The following is a 20,984-nucleotide window of genomic DNA, read 5'->3' on the forward strand; positions in this document are numbered from 1 at the left end:
GCATGGGAAAATGAACATGTTAGTTCAGTCTTTTGGGGAGATTGTCTGGATCAAAATGTGAAAGGCAGCATGCTCTTTGATCTAGCTACCACATTTCCAAAAATTTGCCCAAAGGAGATAAGTGGGAAAAGATCTGATGCATAGATGCCTATCATACTTTTGTTTATCATAATGAAAAATTGGATACAACCTGAATGAACATTAGAAGGAGATTAAGTAAATTGTGGTAAATTGATATTCACTGGGATATTATGGACCATTAAAAATTGTACATCAGGCCAGGCGTGGTGGCTCACACCTGTAATCCCAGCACTTTGGGAGGCCGAGGCGGGCGGATCACGAGGTCAGGAGATCAAGGTCATCCTGGCCAACATGGTGAAACCCCGTCTCTACTAAAATACAAAAAATTAGCCGGGCATGGGGGTGCACCCCTGTAGTCCCAGCTACTCGGGAGGCTGAGGCAGAGGAATCGCTTGAACCTGGAAAGCAGAGGTTGCAGTGAGCCAAGATCGCGCCATTGCACTCCAGCCTGGCCACAAAGCAAGACTCCGTCTCAAAAAAAAAAAAAAAAGAAGAAATTTGTACATCAGTCTGGGCACGGTGGCTCACGCCTGCAATCCCAGCACTTTGTGAGGCCAAGGTAGGTGTATCACCTGAGCTCAGGAGTTTCCTCTTTCTACTAAAAATACAAAAATTAGTTGAGCATGGTGGCTGTGCCTGTAGTCCCAGCTACTGGGGGGCCGAGGCAGGAGGATCACTTGAGCCCGGGGAAGTGAAGGTTGCAGTGAGCTAAGATCGAGCCATTACACTCCAGCCTGGGCAGCAGAGTGAGACTCTGTTTCAAAAAAAAAAATTGTACATCAATATATATTTATTGACATGAAAAAATGGCACGATGAAGTGGAAATAGGAGATTGAAAACATTGTCATGTCATCCCATTTCTGAGAGAGATTTAAACAGCTGTCTCCTTCTTGTCACTTAGATCTTGACTTATAGCCTCCTCCTTCTCATCATCTCCTGAATTCATCTCAGTCTGTCCCACAGTTACCCTCAATCACATGCCCCTAATTTATTTTCTTCATAGCATTTATCTTCCTGAAAATATATTATTATGACCTAAAAAAGAAGAAAATTATAAGGAAAGAAAGAAAAAGAGAAAAATAGAGAGGGAGGAAGAGAGAGAGATAGACAGAGAAAAGGAAGAGATAAAGAGAAAGAGAGAAGGAAGGAGGAACAGAAAAAAAGTGATGCTGGACAGTGTCTGGAAAAGGAGAAACACATTTCTGCAGCCATGTCCTGCACTCCCCTATCACACATCTCCAAAGCCCCTTTGCTCCTTCCCGCAACCTCAAGCTGTTTCCAAATCCCTAGGGTTTAACAATGTCCCTTGCTGGATAAAGGGAGTTAAGCACCTATCCAGCCTGGCAGCCACGTCTATTACACAAAAAGCACATACAAGGTGCATGTCCACACACAGAGCATGGACACACATATGTGCACACTCTTACAAGGATCCATCCAAGAGCATTTAAAAAACACTTCTCTATCTTTTTCGTAAGTGCCATAGAAAATCCACTGTCCTTTATTCAAATAATAAAGCTAGGGGAAATTTTTCTCTTCACATTAACTTGTTCATATCTTTGAATAACGAGAATTAGCACAGTGCCTGGCATGTAGTAGGCTCTTGATAAATAAGAGCTGATGTTTATTCAGGTAATAGCCATTTTTTGTTACGATAAATGTTATGATAAGCATTTGTGTGTCAGGTCTTTGCCCATTTATCTCCTTAGAACAAAGAATAAATGGACTAAAAAGGGTGACAGTCTGCATGTTTACCTTTGGTTGCCAATAAGCGTGCCACCAAATATACATTTTTAGAACACAACTATGGTAACTAACTTCTCCTAAGATGTTTTATCCTTTCTTTTCTTTTTTTCTTTTCTTTTCTTTTTTTCTTTTCTTTTTTTTTTTTTTTTTTTTTTTTTTTTTTTTTTTTTGAGACCAAGTCTTGCTCTGTCACCCAGGCTGGAGTGCAATGGTGTGATCTTGACTCACGGCAACCTCCACCTCCTGGGTTCAAGCAATTCTCCCTGCTTCAGCCTCCCAAGTAGCTGGGATTACAGGTGCCTGCCACCTGTAATGTCCCTCTAATTTTTGTATTTTTAGTAGAGATGGGATTTTACCATGTTGGCCAGGCTGGTCTCGAACTCCTGACCTCAGGTGATCCGCCCGCCTCTGCCTCCCAAAGTGCTGGGATTACAGGCGTGAGCCACCTTTCTTGGCCTCTCTTCTCTTTTCAATTGTTCTTGATTTATGCTAGGTTTCTGGTTGACTTTACTTTGCATTTTAAAACACTTTGAATTTTATTCTGGTGCTTTTATAGTGTCTTTATTTCATTCTTTAATCTATTCTGGAATTCAACTTTATATGTGGTGAGAGGTAGAGATATAATTATTTTCCCCAGATGACTACTAAGTTGTGCCAATCTTTGAACAGTCTTCCTTTACCCCCAGTAAATACCATCTTATTATTTATGAAATTCCCACACATATGAATCTATTTCAAGGCTCTACTCTGTTTCATTGGTCTACTTAACTATTGCTGTACCAAACCACACCTTTAATAACTAGTTTTGCAGTATTATTCTTTTGCTAAAATTGTCTTTTTTTTTTTTTTAAGATGGAGTCTCACTTTGTCACCCAGGCTGGAGTGCAGTGATACAATCTTGGCTCACTGCAACTTCCGCCTCCTGGGTACAAGTGATTGTCCTGCCTCAGCCTCCGAGTACTGGAACTACAGGCATGCACCACTGTGCCTAGTTAATTTTTGTATTTTTAGTAAAGACGGGGTTTCACTATGTTGGTCAGGCTGGTCTCGAACTCCTGACCTCAAGTGATCCACCCGCCTCAGCCTCCTGAATGCTGGGATTACAGGCATGAGCCACAATACCCAGTCATGTCTTTCTATTCTTAATCATAGTACAGAAGAACTTGAGAACCAAGCCTGTCAAGTTCCATAAAATCCCTCTGTGACTTGAACTGGGACTGCATCACTTTTATAGATTAATTTGGAGATTTGGCAATTTTGCAATATTGAGTCATTCCATCCAGGAACATGTTCAGCCTCTTCATTTACTCAGGTCTTCTTTTTTGTTCCTTAGTGAATATTTATAGTTTTCTTTATTTAGATGTTTCTCATGTTTTCATTAGGTTGATGTGGGAGCACATTTGTATTGCTGTTGTAAGCCTGTAATTCCCAATTCCTTTTCTTCTTTTCACAGGGTTATAGGGGAGCCATATATATATATATATATATATATATATATATATATGTCTAATATATATATATATTAGACATATATATATATGTATATTTTGTTGTTGTTGTTGTTGTTGTTGTTTTTTGGTGTGTTGATCTTATTATACCTTACTGGAATTTCATTAGTTCTAATTGTGTCCTAGTTGAATCTCTTGGGTTTTATAGGTAGGCAGTCATACCATCTACAAACAAGGACATTTTAATATCTTCCTTCTCAATATTTACACACAGTGTATATCTTTTCCTGTCTTATTGCATTGTCTAGGCTCTCCAGTACAATGTTCAGTGGTAGCGGTGATGACAATATTAAAAGGGATAAAAAAGACATCCTTCCTTTTCCCTAACTTTTATAAGAATGCTTCTCATATTTTACCAATGGCTTTTTAAATTAGTCTTTTAAATTTGAATATCTTCTTTTATGTACGTTGTGATAAAGTGAGTCATGTAAAATCATTTTCTGGAAGTTTATACAATTTTAATCAAAATAATTATTCAAATTACCTGTCCTGTATAGATACAGCACCAACTGAATCGTGCTAGACTACATGGCCCTGGGCGTTTGCAATTTGGGAATATAGGAGGGGGGTGGCGGAATGTTCCCCTGGGGATCCTTTCTCCTCCGTGACATTTGAAGTTAGCGTGATATGAGGCACAGAACAAAATACTATGAGTCAGAGGTTTGAGTCTCTCCTCTACCATATATTAGCTACTAATCTAAGACAGTGATTCAACCTCTTTGAATTTCAGTTTTCTTGTCTATCAGATCGGAACAAAGATCTTGGGTTAGTGTCTATCAGGTGCCTACGATAGGAATGACATATTACTGTTGTTAGGGTAGCAACTATTGCTATACTAGTCAGCACTATTAATAACTATTAACAGGGACTAAATAATGACCAGGACAGAGACAGAGTCCAGAATGGGGCCCTGGGGTGCTCTAACCATCTTTGCTGGTCCCTGAGGTAGTGGGGAGCCCTGAAGGCCTGGGCCTCCCATGAGCTATCCTGTGACCTGGATGACTGTGTTTACTCCTTGCTGCCAAGCCTTGGTCCCGGTGTGACCCACTTGCCTCTCTCTGGAATGCCAGCCAGGGGACTTGCTTCTGCTGTCAGTATGTAGATACTTTTGCCAGCCTGGCCTAGCATAGGAGCATTCTTGAGTCTAGGTCTTTGGGCCAGCAGGCCAGGCCCCTTTTGGAACTCCCCACTCCAGGGATCCCCCCAGGCTGGTTGGAACCAACAGGAAGAACAGCTGAGTCTTTCCTTCACAATTCACCTGCTGATCAGGGATGAGAGGAGATGCATCTCGGGAGACTAGGCCCTGAGAATGGCATGCACACACGTTGCTAATGCCTGCACTAAAGTCCATGCATCAGGGTGTAGTAGAACTATCCTGAGATTTGCAGCAAATCTGGACCCTGCTATTTCCTCACTGTGGGATCTTGGGACTTTGTTTTCCTCGTCTGTTATATAGGAATCATGATCATCTTCCCACTATATCTATATCTATATCTATATCTATATCTATCTATCTATATCTATATCTGTATATCTATATCTATCTATATCTGTCTATCTCTCTCTCTATATATATTTATATATATATTTATATATTTTGAGATGGAGTCTTGCTCTGTTGTCCAGGCTGGAGTGTAGTGGCATGATCTGGGCTCACTGCATCCTCTACCTCGTGGGTTCAAGTGATTCCCCTGCCTCAGCCTCCCAAGTAACTGGGATTACAGGCATCCGCCACCATGCCCAGCTAATTTTTATATTTTTAGTAGAGACAGGGTCTTGCCATGTTGGCCAGGCTAGTCCCGAACTTCTGACCTCGGTTATCTGCCCACCTTGGCCTCCCAAAGTGCTGGGATTACAGGCATGAACCATGTGCCTGGCCTTTTCCCACTATTAATGAAACTGCTGCAAGTATCATTTGAAATTGTGTCTATGATGTGATCTGTAAGTTGTAAAGCATAGAATAAATACAAGGTGGTCCTGTGTCTGGCCCTCATGTTCATGGTCATAAACGTGGCCGTTGCACAAATATGTGTGCAAGATGCCCTAGAACTGTGTGTCAAAAGTAGAAAACCAAGCGGAAATTTTGGGGAATTGGGAAGGTGATCATAGGAAAGGAGGCTTAACCCAAGAGGTTATCACTGGAGCCTGGGATCTTTCATCACTTTTCCCATCCATCTCCCCATCTCATGTTGCTCCAGATCTCTCCATGCTGCAGGATAAAAATGGACAGTGCTGCCTGAAGCCTCCCTGACAACCTCCCACTGTGTTGCTAAGCAACTTGACCTCCTCTGCCAAAAAAGGAACCTAATGCTCAAAGTCTGGCCTTCTGGCCTCCTTTAGTTACTTCCTTCTCCTCTGACCTCAGGGAAGGAAGGAATCTCAAGGAAAGAGCATCTCTGCCTCATGGAGGGAGAACTGGGTATAGAATTGGAGGATTAGACTGGTGGGAAATGGGATGAACTTGCAAGGCAGGTCTTTGCTTCTGGGCTAATTAGCGTGGGGGCATGACAGTTATAGAGCAGCTCTCTCTGCTGGACTCTGTAGGCACAGGCTCTGTCCTTGCGGCAAACCAATAAAGCAGGTATGATCAGTGTTTCCATTTTATGAGTTCACTGAGCCTCACGGAGAGTAAGCAGCCTTCTCAGTCTCACAGGGAATAGGCAGAGGATGAGTCTGAAACCACGCCCATCTGGGTTCCTTCTACTCCACCTTGCTGTTTGAGATATTTGCAAGGGTCACGGTAGAACACGAGACTTCTAAAATGCATTTCTCACTTTGCTATTTGTCTGGAACCCCTGGTGAATGCTGGAATAGAGTACCTGGCTTGAGGTTGAGCTGAGGTTTGGGCATATAGTTCTGCTACTTCCTTGGCCTCTCAGAATCTCAGAATCTGCTCATTCTTCCAGTAGTGAAGATCGGTGAATAAGGGGTGGGAATAGAGTGAAAACTGGGCTGCTAGAGTTTGAAAGGCATATTTACCCTTGGCAGCTCTGTGATCCCATGCAAGTTTTTTGACATTTTGTGCCTCAGTTTTCCTCATTTATAGAATGGAAATAACACTAGAGCCAACTCCAGAGGGCTGTAAGAATTAAATGAATGTAAAGCTCTTGAACCTGGCACATAAAGGTTCAATAAGTACCCACACTTATTATTATCACTTCTAGGAGGCTTTAGCATATAAACCTCTTTCACATCCTTAGTGGTTAAGAGAATTCACTGCCACTGAAATCAAACTAGGTCCACATCCTGCACTGCTCTTTCTTACTGTGTGACTTTAGACAAGTTTCTTAATCCCTCTGTGGCTCAGTTTTCTAATCTATAAAATGAAGAAAATAATAATGTGTACTTCAGGGTATTATTGTAAAGATCAAATGTAATATGGGTATTAGTTATGGTAATGTTAGTTGCTGTAACAAGAAAACTTCCCACTTCCAAATTTCATGTAATAGTCTACACAAGAATCATGGGAAGTAAGCATTACTATTATCTTCATTTTAGAGGAGAAAATTAAGTGTCAGAATGGTGTAGACATATTCCTAAAGTCACAAAGCTAGTAGCTAGCTGAGATCTTATAATTTGAAATTCAATACATTCTTTTGTTACTTCATAAGGAAATGGAGGATGTTCTGAGAACAGGAGGCCAACCCATGTGTTAGTGGTTGCGGAGCCATAGCCAGTCAAGAGGCTTGTTCTTGGTGAAGTTCACCATGTGGGCCCAGGACAAGGAGTGGGCTGCCGTGGAAAAGTAAGCCCAGATTCCTTTCCAGGGCATGTGGAGGGCATCTGATGGGGATGAGAGGGAGAGGAGGCAGGTGCTTGCTTTGTTTTGAATTGTTTTGTCTGCTTGTTTAATAATAGAAAGCACTGATATGTGTAGCAAGGTACTTAAATCATTATGTAATCTTTATAGCAACTCTATGAGGTAGGTTTAATGGATATTATAATTTTACAGATGAGGTAATTGAAGCACAAAGAAGTAACTTGAATAACGTTACATAGCTTGCAAGTAACAGAGCTTTCAAACCTTGGAAGTCCAGCCCAAAGCCCCAAACCACTAAGCTATGTTGCCTTTTGTTTTCAAAGAAGTGTATGCTAGGAAAGAAACAGCAAACAGGATCCAGAGGGAGAGAATTCTCAGAAAGAGAAAAAGTCAACTGGGGCCAGGTGCAGTGGCTCATGCCTGTAATGCCAGCACTTTGGGAGGCCAAGGTGGGAGGATCACTTGAAGTCAGGAGTTCAAGACAAGCCTGGCCAACATGGTGAAAACCCATCTCTACTAAAAATACAAAAATTAACCGGGCATGGTGGTGGGTGCCTGTAATCCCAGCTACGTGGGAGGCTGAGGCAGGAGAATCACTTGAACTCAGGAGGTGGAGGTTGCAGTGAGCCAAGATTGCACCACAGCACTAGCCTGGACAACAGAGCAAGGCTCTGTCTCAAAAAAAAAAAATTATCCAGGCACAGTGTCTCATGCCTGTAATCCAAGCACTTTGGGAGGCCAAGGTGGGAAAATCATTTGCGGCCAGGAGTTTGAGACCAGCCTGGGCAACACAGTGAGACCCCTATCTCTACAAAAGCAAAATAAGATTAAAACAAGCTGGGCATGATGGTACATGCTTATAGTCTCAGCTACTTGGGAGGCTGAGATGGGAAGATCTCTTGAGCCCAGGAGTTCAAGGCTGCAGTGAGCTATGATCATGTCACTGGCCTCCAGCCTGGGCAACAGCGTGAGATTCTATCTCTAAACAAAGAAAAGAAAAGAAATAAGAAACATCAGTCAATGGGACATTGAACCATTCACCTCTAGACATGACATGCGTCATCCTAAGATGAAGAAGTGTCATAGAGAAATCCTGCTGACCAAACCAAAGTAGGAAATACCATTCAGGTCAATATATAATCAGAGCCCCACTCCACCTCAGAGTACAGTGATCTTCTCCAAGCCTGTAGTGCCTCAGTTAGGAAAGTGAAAGCCTGCAAAAGGCATTGGGGCAACAAAACAGTCTCTATTTCTTATCAGGGACAAAATGTACTTTCTTATCAAACAGAGGCCTAACCAAGGACACTCATAAGGCAAGCTGTCAGTTTGTCCTTTATAACCAATTGTAGGTGGTGTGCATCTGTACTGGGTAAGAAGCAGGTCATGTTTACATGAGGAAGAAGCTGTCCAGGAAGGCCAGCAAGAAGAGATCTAGTGGGGTGGTAAGGATTTCAGTTGTCAGGTCATGGGCTGGCCCAGCCATTTCATTTCTCCAAGCCTTGGTTCCCTCATTTGAAAATAGAGGTTACCATCCCCATCTGGCAAGGTTGTAGCCAGGTCAAAGGAAACACCACCTGTAAAGCATTAGCATAGGGTGGAGCCTGGCAGAGTCATGTTCAGTGAGTGGTAAAGCATACTTTTATCATCAGCAGATCCACTTGACATGGATTATAAATAGCTCAAGAAACAAGTTCATTTTGGTGCATTTCAAAGACACATTAGAGGAAAGGTGAAGGCCAGAAGAGCAGAAGGCTCTGAGAAAAGTGCATCACAGTGGCCCATTACGATGCCTGTCTATGGTCACATGAGCTGTCGTATGAGAGAGTGCTCTGTGAGCCTCAGTGCCTTCAGTGGCATCATTGCACTGTGACTGTGCAGGTCCCAAACAGTTTGGACATGAATGTCCTCAAGCTGCATGTTAGCAGCGCTTCTAATTCCATCTGCAAGGGATAAAGCGTGGAGCTTAGTCGCACAGAGTGCCTGTTACTGGAGGAGATATGGGTCTGTGTCATCCTGCACGGGAAAGATTCTAAAAACAAAGTGATCAGTGACTGCTCAGGAGTGTGGAAAGGTCACCGGGAGCAGTGGGAAAGGGTCTGGCAGAGGAATAAGAAGATACAGGTCTTACAACAAGCCCTGAGACTTCAACCAAGTCATTTAACATCTGGGGCCTTGGTTTATTTATCCTCCCAGCAGATAAAGCAATACTTGCCCTGTCTTCCTAATCTTGAAGAGGTCAATCAAATGATGGGTGTGAAAGCATTTTGTAAACTGTAGTGCAAGCATACGGCAGAGGAGTGAACCATACTTTCACTAGCGACTTGAACGAGGTGATAGAGAAAAGGCTCAGAACTTCAGAAAATGCAAGAGGGGCTTGACCCTGGATTGGGAGAGGAAAGCAATGGTGGGATCAATACCTTGGAGGGCCAAGGACCATGGGGTTAAGAGTCCATGAAAACAGGCCTGGATCATCAGGAAGCTGAGTGTGGTAAGAGTATGACTTCTTCAGGGATTGGGTGGAGTACAGTCCTGCCAAGACCACAGTAACTCAGAGCTTGGAGACATCACAGAGGCAGGGGCTCCCAGAGCTGAGATAATCTGGAGAAGAGGATTCCCATCTACTGTATTCTGAGGCTGGGTTCGACCTTGTAGGTCATCTTTGATAGACGTTTTCCAGCTCTTTCTTTCTTTCTTTTTTTTTTTTTTTTTTTTTTTTGAACAGAGAGAACCTAGGTGACCCTTAAAGTTCCACAGAGCAGAGTTTGCAAATCTCTGGTTCAGCCTTATTATTTTAATGAGATGAGAATGGAACCCCAGAAAAGAGAAGTGATTATCTGAAGGTCACACAGCAGGTTCGTTACCAAGCTGCAAATGGAACTCAGAATTTCTGGTTCCCAGTTCTATATCTTAGCCTCCCAAACTGGCTATGTGGACAGGAAAGAACAGAGGCATGGGGTGAGCTTTAAGGATGCAATTTCATAGGTAAGAAGATCCCTTAATCTAACAATATCTCAGCCAGCCAGCTGCCCAACAATGACTAAAATCCCCCCTTTATTGACTCCTTCACAGGATTCCAAGAGTCTCAAGGTTAGAGAGGTCGCCTAGTCCACCTCCCTTCTCTGCTTCTCACAGAAGGGTCTGCTAAACACTCTGGTGACAGTGAACTCACCCAACGTGTTCCATGGCAGAGGCTCTTCATTAGATCACGAGACATCTGTTTTACTGGAGCTTCCAACCACGTGTCCCAGTACTGCCCTTAGTCACATGCATCCAGTCCTTTCTCTCAGGACAGAGTTTTGAATAAATGATGACAGCTCCCATCCCCCTTTCTCCCAGTTGACTTTCCAGATACATCTCACATTGTTGTTGGCTTTCCACCGTTTTTCCTCTTCACTTCCTGGGTCTACTACACTGTGTGTCCTCCACTTGGTCTCCTCCTGAAAACAACACTGTGCACAATGTTCCTGGCGGCAGACTTACGAAACCAAGTGGACCACTTCCTTCATCTTAGGTGTCGTAGCTCCATCAATTCATCCTCAGATTACAGTGATTTTTCTGCACTTCACCCTACAGGTTCCCATTTAGTGTTGCATTGGCTAGGACATTACTCATTTACACACAGGCTCTGCTGAGCCCCACCTTTGCCAAGACTCTGACTTCTGTTGTTTCATTTAAAGGTGTAAGACCAGGGCCTCACAGTCCTTCCTAAGGAATTTTACTTTGTGGCCGGACACAGTGGCTCACACCTGTAATTCCAGCACTTTGGGAGGCCAAGGCAGGTGGATGACTTGAGGTCAGGAGTTCGAGACCAGCCTGGCCAACATGACAAAACCCCTTCTGTACTAAAAATACAAAAATTAGCTGAGTGTGGTGGCAAGCGCCTATAATCCCAGTTTCTCGGGAGGCTGAGGCAGGAGAATCGCTTCAGACCAGGAGGCAGAGGTTGCAGTGAGCCGAGATCACTGCACTCCAGCCTGGGCAACAGAGTGAGACTCCATCTCAAAAAAACAAAAGTAGCAACAACAACAACAACAAACACAGAAATTTTACTTTGTTACATTCAGCCCACAATGTTCAGCAGCCCAGATCTTTCTGGATCCTGGCTGTATCTCCTCAGCATGTTTCTTCTTCCTCCCAGCTTCCTGACCCCTGCAAATAGGGCTGTAAAGAGACTCTCTGATGCTGCACCCCTCCCCCACTGCCACCATGCACGTCACAGAAGACCTTACCAGGTCAGACTGGCTCACCTGCTTGATGAATGCACCAGCCCACTCTCCCACCCCGTGAGGCGTATCAGGCATAATGACCTGGAACATACTTTTTTTCCATTCAGCTATGAAAGCAGGGTATTATCAAATTTTAAAAGGCATTGGCCAGGCACCGTGGCGCATGCCTGTAATCCCAGGCACTTTGGGAGGCCGAAGTGGGTGGATCGCTTGAGCCCAGGAGTTCAAGACCAGCCTGGGCAACATGGCAAAACCCTGTCTCTATAAAACACACAAAAATTAGCCGGGCATGGTGGTACATGCCTGTAGTCTCAGTTTCTCAGGAAGTTGAAGTGGAAGGATCACTTAAGCCCGGGAGGTGGAGGTTGCAGTGAGCTGAAATCCCACCACTGCACTCCAGCCTGGCAGCCTGGGCAACAGAGAGAGACCATGCCTCAATCAATCAATCAATCAATCAATGGCATTGAGAAAAGAAAGGGAGGGTTTTGACCAACAAATTATCAATAGTAACAGTGGCGTCCGTGTAACAGGACTATAGTTTTGGCTTTTTTTTTTTTTTTTTTTTAATGAAGCCTTGCTCTGTCGCCCAGGCAGGAGTGTAGTGGTGCCATCTCGGCTCACTGCAACTTCTGCCTCCCGGGTTCAAGCGATTCTCCTGCCTCAGCCTCCCGAGTAGCTGGGACTACAGGCATGTGCCACCACGCTCGGCTAATTTTTTGTATTTTTAGTAGAGACGAGTTTTCACCGTGTTAGCCAGGATGGTCTCGATCTCCTGACCTCGTGATCCGCCTGCCTTGGCCTCCCAAAGTGCTGGGATTACAGGCGTGAGCCACCGCGCCCGGCCCCTTCACGCTTCTTTACATGCTTCATCCAACCGATAGTTCATGGAGGAGGCCTCGGGTGTGTGTTTCCAAATTTTCTATGCTGAGTGTGTGTTCTTTGGAAAACTAGAAAAAAATTAAGCGAAAAATAAAATGAAATGAATAAAGACTCTTTCCCTGGCTAAATCCTTTGGGAAGGGGCATCAGGCCCACCCCACACCTCCAACTGCCCAGCCTCCCGCCTGCATTGCCCCTTCCTGTGCTCAAGAAGAGGTGTGCGCGTGGAAAAGAACAGCCAGGGCAGCGGGGGAAAGGGGAGCCAGGGGCTTGCCTTGAGGAGCAGTTGCCTTGAGGTTGGGATTGTCCCTTTAGGCACCTTCCACAGTGCTGTTTTCCTCTAAGCGAAGGCGTTTAAGGCAGCTTTCCTGCCAACAGGTTTTGGAAAAGGTAGGAGTTAAGGGGCAGTGGCCTTGGTGGGCGGGTGCAGTATTCAGAAGGGCCTCTGGGGTGAGGAAAGGGGCCCAGCCAGGAGAATAATCCACTCGACCCACTTTCCGGGCTTCCAGAGGTCAGACCTGGGATGCAGAGTTCCCCCTTTCACCCTCCTCTCTGAAGGCCAAAGGAGATCTGGAGACTACTGGGTCCTGCAGTCCTCAGTGTGGCCAGGCACATGGGTTTGCACCGCGTGGCACAGAAAATCCCCCCCGGCTTAGGTACAAAGCCCTCGGCGTACCCTCCTCCGACCAGCAGAGGGCGCGCACCGCCCGCAAGAAGGAGGTGCAGCCACGAGCCTCGGCGTGCAGGCTGCGAGCCGCGAGCGCAGGAGCCGGGTGGGAGACACCCCTTCTTCTGCAAATGAGGAGGCCGAGCCAGAAGAAAGACGGCGACAGATGTTGGGGGGAGGGGGCGATTTGTGAGGGATAGGGCGAGAAAGTCTAAGTGAGAGTAGGATGAGGAGGGGAGGATGGTTGGGGAAGGGGATGAAATAAAGTGGCTGAGGGAAGGCTGAGGTGGGGTGAAGCTCAGCCAGAAGGGATGAAGGTTGGGATGAGGTGAGGGGCGGGTGAAAGGATGGGTGAGGGGGGAAGATGTGATGTGGGTGCCTGTTAGGATGGGATGGGGTGAAGGGCGGGTGGAAGGGTGGGTGAGATGGGGAGGTGGGGTGGGGTGGGAGTGCCTATTGGGATGGGGTGGGGTGAGGGGTGGGTGGAAGGGTGAGTGAAATGGGGAGGGGGAGTGGGGGTGCTTGTTGGGATGGGGTGGAGTGAGGGGCAGGTGGAAGGATGGGTGAGATGTGGTGGTGGGATGTGGGTGCCTATTGGGATAAGGTGGGGTGAGGGGCGGGTGTAAGGATGGGTGAGAGGGGGAAGATGTGATGTGGGTGCCTGTCAGGATGGGGTGGGGTGAGGGGCGGGTGGAAGGATGGGTGAGATGGGTGGTGGCGTGGAGGTGGGGTGCCTATTGGGATGGGATGGAGTGAGGGGCGGGTGGACGGGTGGGTGAGATGGGGAAGCTTGAGTGGGGTGGGGGTGGGGTGCCTATTGGGATGGGGCGGGTGAGGGGTGGGTGAAAGGGTGAGTGAGATGGGGAGGGTGGGGTGCAGGTGTCTGCTAGGACGGAAGTATGGATAGGGTGGGGTGAAGGGCAAGTGGAAGACCGAGTGAGGTGAGCTGGGGTCGCCTGGCAGGGTGGGTGTGAGGCAAGGCGGTTCCTTGGGCTGAGCCCATTCTCCAGGCCCCTCGCTCCCTGCAGCGACGCCCAAGCCCGCGCCACCCTCCTTCTTGGGACCTCTTCCTTGGCAGTTCTTTGCTGTGGCCCGAGATGAACCTCTCCCTACTTTCCCCTAACCACGGGTTCTGGTGCAGCAAAGAACAGAGAGAGGAGGCAGCGTAGAGCTCAGGAGCTTTAATGGGGCTAAAAGGGTCAGAAACACACTGGGCCCTCCTGTGAGTGTTAGTACAGGAGGAAGAGGGCCATGTGTCATGGGGCAGGGTGGCTTTCACCAAATCTGCTCAGGTCCCAGGAAGGAGGACCGTGAGAGGCCTCCACGTGCTGGGGTGGGAGCAGTTCCTTGGGGAAGAGCAAAAGTGGGAAGAGATGTGATATTGAATGGGGCTTCTAGGAGCCAGGCGGAAATGCACCGGAGTGGTTAGGAGACAGCAGAGGTCCACAAATCCCCTCCGGGACCTGGAGACCCAGAAGAAAAAAAGTCAAAGAGGGCGCATATCGCTCTCCTCAGGGGACTGCGGTGTGGGACGGGGACAAATCTAGTATCAGACACGGATTGAGGGAGCTCCGGTCCGTCCCCCGGGGCTAAGTGTGGCAGGTGGAGTAAACTCTTAGTTAGAGGACGATTGGGAGGCTACCGGGCCCCTCCCCGGGATGTAGATGGGATCGGGTGAGACTCTGGGCGTGCGGGCGAGGCCGCAGGCACCCGACCGCCCCGTCTAGTGGTAATGGCCCCCCAAGTGCGAGGCTGCGGCCACTGCCCCGAAGGGCCCGGGCGGGGGCTGCAAGCTGGGACTGGGGTAGAGCGCGGCGGTGGCGGCGGCAGCCGTGGCGGCGGGGCCCGGGCCTGGCCAGTAGGAGAAGCCGGAGGGCGCGACGCCGGCCGAGGCGGCCATGAGGTTGAGTTTGGAGAGGCCAGGGAAGGGCAGCGGGGCGAGGCCGGCGGGCAGCTTGTAGAGCGCGCCGTCTTGGGCGGCGGCGGCGGCGGCAGCAGCGGCGGCGGCGGCATGGGCGTGCGCGGGCGGTGGCTGGCAGGCCTGCGCCAGCCCCTGGAAGTCGAAGCGGTAGGCGTAGCGCTTGCCGTGCACCTTACTCATGATGTTCTTGTCGTAGTAGTAGCGAAGGGCGCGGCTCAGCTTGTCGTAGTTCATGTTGGGCTTGCTCTTGCGCTCGCCCCACCGCCGCGCCACCTCGTCCGGGTCCGTGAGCTTGAACTCGCCGTGACCACCCTCCCACGCGATGCAACCGGCGTTCGCGCGGTCAGCCAGCAGCTCCAGCAGAAACTGCCACAGCTGGATCTGTCCGCTGCCTGTGGGGAGGGGGGTAGTCAGCCACAGGTGGGAGCGGGGAGGCGGGAACTGGGAAAGAGCGCAGACGGGAAACCGACCCACCCCGGCAGGAACCCGCACTGGGGGAGGAAAAGCGCAAGTCAAATTGTGCAGCTGAGTTCCCCAGGAGCAGCCGGCCGGGGAGGGGTTGATCAGCAGAGTGGTCTCTAGCCTTTACCACGCTTTTGCACAATGGAAATGCGGCTTCCATTGAAGAGCAAGTAGCTTGCCGGATGCACGGTTTTGTGAAACTTGGGGGGGAAAGGGGAAGCGTCGCCTACTCCACGTGAGCACAGCGGCGCCCCAAGGCATTCGGCTTTCCAAGGCGAGCAAGGACAGATACCCGCCGCCACTCGCCATCTCAGCGCGGCGCTCTTATTTAGGGAGAAGCCGCACAACCGTACAGGGCGTCATTGGGCAGAATGATTGGACTGCTCCATCCCAGCGGGACCACATCCAGAGATGGGAAGGGACAGGCGTGCAGCGGGGCGACCCAACCACTGCTGGACAAGGCCCAGCCAGTCCCCAAAGACGTAGTTGGACAGGCTACACCTGAGGTGGAGTGGTGGCTGGCTTCCTTGTAACCACATCCGACAGGAGTAGGAACAGTGGCCCCCTATACGTGACAGGAGGGGCAAGCTCTCAGGGGCTCCCCATCCTAGCCACCTTTGGGTGCGCAGGCCTCTGCGCTGACCCTAAGAGTTTGGTCTCTTGTTTTCGGAACAGGCGGGATTTCCTGCCTACGAAGGTGCCATCGTTCTCGGGGCCTGAAGAACAATTCTGAAGAGGGGAACGGACCGAGCAGCCGTTGTGCTTGGCTACGAACCTCCTCCTGTCTTTGTGTGATATGCCTCCGAATTCGCGGTTGCTGGAGGCAGCAAGGAGGTTTTTCCAGGATATGCCAGTGGTGAGAGAGTGGAGTCCCAGAATTCCTGCTCCCCTGTCTTGTAGCCTCAAGCAGACAGGCAGAGAAAACTCCTGATACAATTACCCCCACTCCTTTTTAGAATAAAACGGATTTTCCTCGAATTGGTCTGCTTACTGTCTCAAATAGAGTCTGGTGAACCCCTCTTCCTTTTTCAGCCACTGGCTTATAATCCAGATGCTACCCTCTCCCATGATTTCAATCCCAATCCCTTCAAGCCAGCCCAGCAAAGAGCTTCCTGGTTCCTAGTCCCCAGCGTTAAGTTTTAGGGTGAGAAGCAAGGGAAGATTTGGGTACAAAGGTGCACCTGGCACCAAAGGTGGAGCAACCTCAGCGGTTTGGATGCCTGTTCCTGTTAGGCATAGTTTCCTTCTGAATAAAACAGTCGCAAACCTCGTTTTTGTGGTTTCTGTCTCTTGGTGAGATCTAGGGTAACGACTGAGATGGGGACTGTGGGGAGACGCTGCTTGAAGAGCCAGCCAACAAAAGGGTAATTTATCGTCTATCCGTGGAGCGCTGGTGGTGAACCTGGGAATCAATTGCAATCGTCTGGCAGACTTGGCCGGCAGAGATCAGCCAGCGTAGGTCAGCGCGGGAGGGTAAGCAGGTGGCAGTGACCAGGGTCTAGTGATTGGGAAGCCCACTGTGTTTGGGGAATAATTCCCCCGGTTCCATTGCCAGCTGGTGCTGCGGCCTTGAACTCCTACTACCAGCAGGGAAAGGACGCTAAGTGTCCCAGCCCCTGCCCCAAAGCCTAGAAAACCATACTCAGCAGCAAAAGGGCCTGGGGCTGGGATCCTCTCCACCTGCCTTGGCCTGCAAGTCTTTTCCTGGTGCTCAGAAGATGCAGGAGCCAAAAACCAAGTGAATGTCTTCCCAAGGCCTCCCCACAACCAGGCCAGGACTCCGGGCTTCAGTGTGAACCCTGAGTCCACACTGCTCCCGCCTTCTGTCCGCCTGTGCCCTGACCCCAACCAACCTCGCCTCCGCCGCCCAGAGCGCCACCCAGCTCACCTTTCTGAACCGCCGGGCTCAGCGGGCCCCAGCTCGGGTTCTTCCCTTCCTTGAAGAGACCGTCTCCGACGGGATCTGCAAGCAGCAGACGAAAAGAATCAGGCGAACCCCAGGCGGAAGTTGTGGGCTTGACAAAAGGGTCCCGGGCCAAGGCTCAAGGGGGGTGCTGTGGTCCCCAGGCGCGAGGCTGGGGGCCCGGGCCACCCGGCTCCTCCTCCCGGAGCCTGGTTCAGGCGCGCTGCGCGGAGCCCCTCCGTAGAGCCCAAGTCAGGAAACGCGTCCAGGAAAAAGGAAATCCGCTTTCCGAAGGGGCCGGCTGGAGCCTTATAAAGCCGAGCGGGGAACTGCGCCAGCCGAGCTGGAGCGCGGGGAGAGAAGAGGAGGGCGCCTGGAGGGCCGGCCCGAAGCTAGTAGCAGGAAGGTGAGGAGCCGAGAGAGCGCAGGGGCGACGCCCGCGGACCACAGCCTTCTGGTACGGCTCGGCCACAGAGTCCTCCACCACGCCAGAGACCCCTGCTTCCCCTCTCAGGCTCTTTCGGGTCCCTGAGTCCCGGCTTTTGGCCCCCAGGCTCCCAATCTGCTCATTTCAACTCCTCTAGACCCCGCACTGAAACCCAGAGCTCTCTATCTGTCTTTAGGTCTCCCCAATGCCCTAAATTACAATCGGCCCTACATGCAACCCGAATCTCCGGACACTTCTCCTTCCCCTGGACCCCAGCACTCTCTTCCTATGTCTGAGCCTAGACTTCCCGCCCCAGGTTCCGGTGCCACCAGCGCCCGGCTGGTCCCTGGTACCTGGCAGGTACATGTTGATCAGCAGGGGCTGGGAGGCGCCGCTCTGTCTCATCGCTGCCGGGGACTGGGCGGTGGGAGATGGGGGGGACGGGGAAGGGGGGCGAGGCAGGCTTTGCGCTCCGTGGCACCGATCCCCGCCCGAAGCGACCGCGGGTGACAAGGAGGAGAAGACGCGCCAGGTCCAGCAGGGCCTGGCGGGAGGGGGCAGTCCGGGCGTGGCAGGGTTGCGCGGGGCGGGGGGGTCCTGGAGCAACGCTTCCAGCTAAGGGGCCGCTTGGAACCCTCTGGTCCCCGCGCGGCCAGGGGCCGCAATTTCCGTTTTAATTAAAGCGCTGCCGCTTCGGCCCCCAGGACCCCGCCCCCGCCCCTCTTATCGTCCCATCGCAATAAAGTCTCCAACGCGCCGCGCCACAGCCAAGCGCACCCGGCAGCCCCCCGCGCCCCGCAGCCGGGGAGACGCGCGGGGGATGGGCCCGGGCCATGCGCCCTGATGGGGGCCGGGAGCGCGTGTCTTTTCCGCCTCCCTGATTCTCTGCAAACAGTGATGGGGCTGGTGTACCTGGCCCCACCTCGGACCCCAGCAGCCACAGCCCCCTCCCTAGTGCCCTTCTTCCAGTCTGCTCCCGCTCCACTCGCTGCTCACTCTCCTCCCCCTCCCTCCCTCTATCCCCACCCGGGTTCCCGTCTCCAGGCTGCGTTATCTGCATCTTCACTTTTAAATTTCCGCTTCCCTCCCTCTCGCCTGTCGCTGCGCTCCCGGCCCTGCAGCCGTTGCTCCCTTTATCTCTGCCCGCACCCCCGCTCCCTCCTCCTCTTCTCCCACTCTCTGCTCTTCCCTAGAGACCTGAACCCCTTCCCTGTCTCCTTCTTGCTTTGGCCCATTTCCTGCCTTTCTAGGGCCCCCAAGCCTCAGGCCCTGGTGCTGGGCCATCTCTCCTGGCAACTTATGGTGGGTGACCCCCTCCTCTGTCCTCTCCCCCCCTCCTAGGTCTCTCTTTACCATCTATTCTAGGCTTTTCTCTCTGACTCCCATCTCCCCTCCAGCCTTCTCTCTCCCTCTCATCCTTCTCCCTCCCTTCCTTTTCTCATTCATTCAGTGCCCACAAATTAGTAGTGGCCTGGACTGCTGAAGGCCTCTAAAGATGTTGAGAATCTGTCCTGGCTTTCCCTGATGGGTTTCTGAGCCCCCTGCTACTTCCCTGTACAACTATTCCTCTCCCATCCTTCCCTATCCCCTGTCCTCCCAGTCTGCCACCCACCCTCACCACTATTCCCATTCTGGCTGTCCCTGAACCAGGCTGGAGAGGTGGAGGGGTTAAGACAGGGTTGTGCACTGTGCAAGGCTGAAATCCACTCCAAGAAAAGTATTCCTATTTCTAACTCATGCAAAGATATTGATGTGGTTCCCAAGTGTCCTAGAGCCTCTCTGGGTACCGGTGGGACTTCTTGGCTCTGGAGAGGCAGGCTAAGGAGGATGCTGACTGAAGATGAGGCTCCAGCCCAGAAGCCCACCTTCTGCAGCCTTGCAGTATGGAATGGGTACTGTCAAAACTGGTATTCTCCAAGTCCTCTCTCACTGTTTGAACCCAGGGGTGGAGGAGGCCTGGGAATTGGCAAATCTCCTGCTAAGTGCCTGGTCCTGGGGTGCCCGATTGAGGATGGCTAGAAAGTCCTACTTCTGGGGTTCTACAGGGCCCCTGTTCATCCTCATTTGCTGCACCTGCTGGGGTGTTCATCTTTGCTTGTAGAGGGTGCAAGGGAGCCAGGGAGAAGTGTGGGAGGCAGAATGTGGAGGGAAAAATGAGGGATCCCAGGTCCTGGGAGGATCCTAGTGGGACAAGGATGAAGCCTTTGGGATGTGGACCTGGAATCCGGTGGGAGCAGACTAGAGGTTGGAACGTTCCCTGTGGACCAAACTCGGACTCCGCAGAAGGGAAGGGTCTTGAAGGTGGGGTCAAGATCCCAATCCCTCTACCGTCTCATTCCTCTTACTGTTTCCCCCACCCACTATGGACAGAAAACAAGGAGAAGGAGGTAAGAACAGGAAATAGCAAGGGGCAGGAGGTAAGAGCTGGGAGAGCTGGGAGGCATCAAAATTCGCCCACTTAATGCTCTCAGTGGGAGGCTGAGGTGTAAAGGAGAGGGTCCTAGAGAGGAGGTCTACCCAAATATCCCAGCTCTGAGCTGGGCAGGGATCGACAGTACAGGCTTTATGCCTCAGTCTTACCAAGAAATCAGTTGCTGAGCGGGTGGGGCACCAGGTAATGTGTGCATGGGGGGCAGTCATCTCCACCCACCTGGGTCTTGATCTTCACCATCCCCTTCTGCTGCAAGTACAGCTAGGGAAGCCAACAGGAGAGTCCTTGGCAGTTCCCCCTTCATCCCTTTCCTACCCTGCTGGGCGCTGGTCCCATGTGGTTCTGCAGATGGTCAGCTTGCCCAGAACGAACAGAGGACCAGAAGGTGAAAGCATTCAAGTTTAGACTGGCCTCTGTGACCCCCACTCCTTAGCTGTAGACAGATGTAGGAAGCAAAACATGACCCCTAGGTCCAGAAAAACCTAGAAGGTCCATGCTGGCAAAGGCGGCAGCAAATATTAACTCCCCTGACTTCTGTGTTGCACAGATGGGGAAACAAGACCCAGAGACCCGAGCCCAGTTCAGAGTCACACTTCTAGTTCCTGAAGCCGTCTTGCTGATTCTTCCCGAGCAACCACAGATCCCCCTGTAGGGAGGGCAGCTCAGTCAAGGGCGGATTCCATATGTCCTTTTGCTCATTGCCTGCTCCCCAAAGCAAGCAGTGGGGAAGTGGCCTGCTGGGCTCTGAAGCCAGTTTGTCTGGGTTCTAGTTTCAACTCCTGACTCTCCCACTTTTTGGTTATGTGACTTTGGGGGAAGTAACATAACCTCTGTACTGTACTTGCGTTTCCTCATTTATAAAATGGGTATGGGCCAGCGCAGTGGCTCATGCCTGTAATCCCAGCACTTTGGGAGGCCAAGGCGGGCAGATCACCTGAGGTCAGGAGTTCAAGACCAGCCTGGCCAACATAGT

General features: G+C 50.4%; 1 protein-coding gene across 1 annotated transcript; it reads right to left on the reverse strand.

The window, feature by feature from the left end:
- Positions 1-13,965: 13,965 nt before the first annotated feature.
- Positions 13,966-18,000, reverse strand: LOC105481240 (FEV transcription factor, ETS family member). Its single transcript, XM_011740672.2, has 3 exons — positions 17,934-18,000; positions 17,139-17,213; positions 13,966-15,180 (listed from the first exon to the last, which is right to left on the reverse strand). The coding sequence occupies exons 1-3, from the start codon at positions 17,983-17,985 to the stop codon at positions 14,591-14,593; spliced, it is 717 nt and encodes a 238-aa protein (XP_011738974.1). The 5' UTR covers positions 17,986-18,000; the 3' UTR covers positions 13,966-14,590.
- Positions 18,001-20,984: the final 2,984 nt, after the last annotated feature.

Source organism: Macaca nemestrina, chromosome 11 (genome assembly GCF_043159975.1).
Source record: "Macaca nemestrina isolate mMacNem1 chromosome 11, mMacNem.hap1, whole genome shotgun sequence".
NCBI classification, from domain to species: domain Eukaryota; kingdom Metazoa; phylum Chordata; class Mammalia; order Primates; family Cercopithecidae; genus Macaca; species Macaca nemestrina.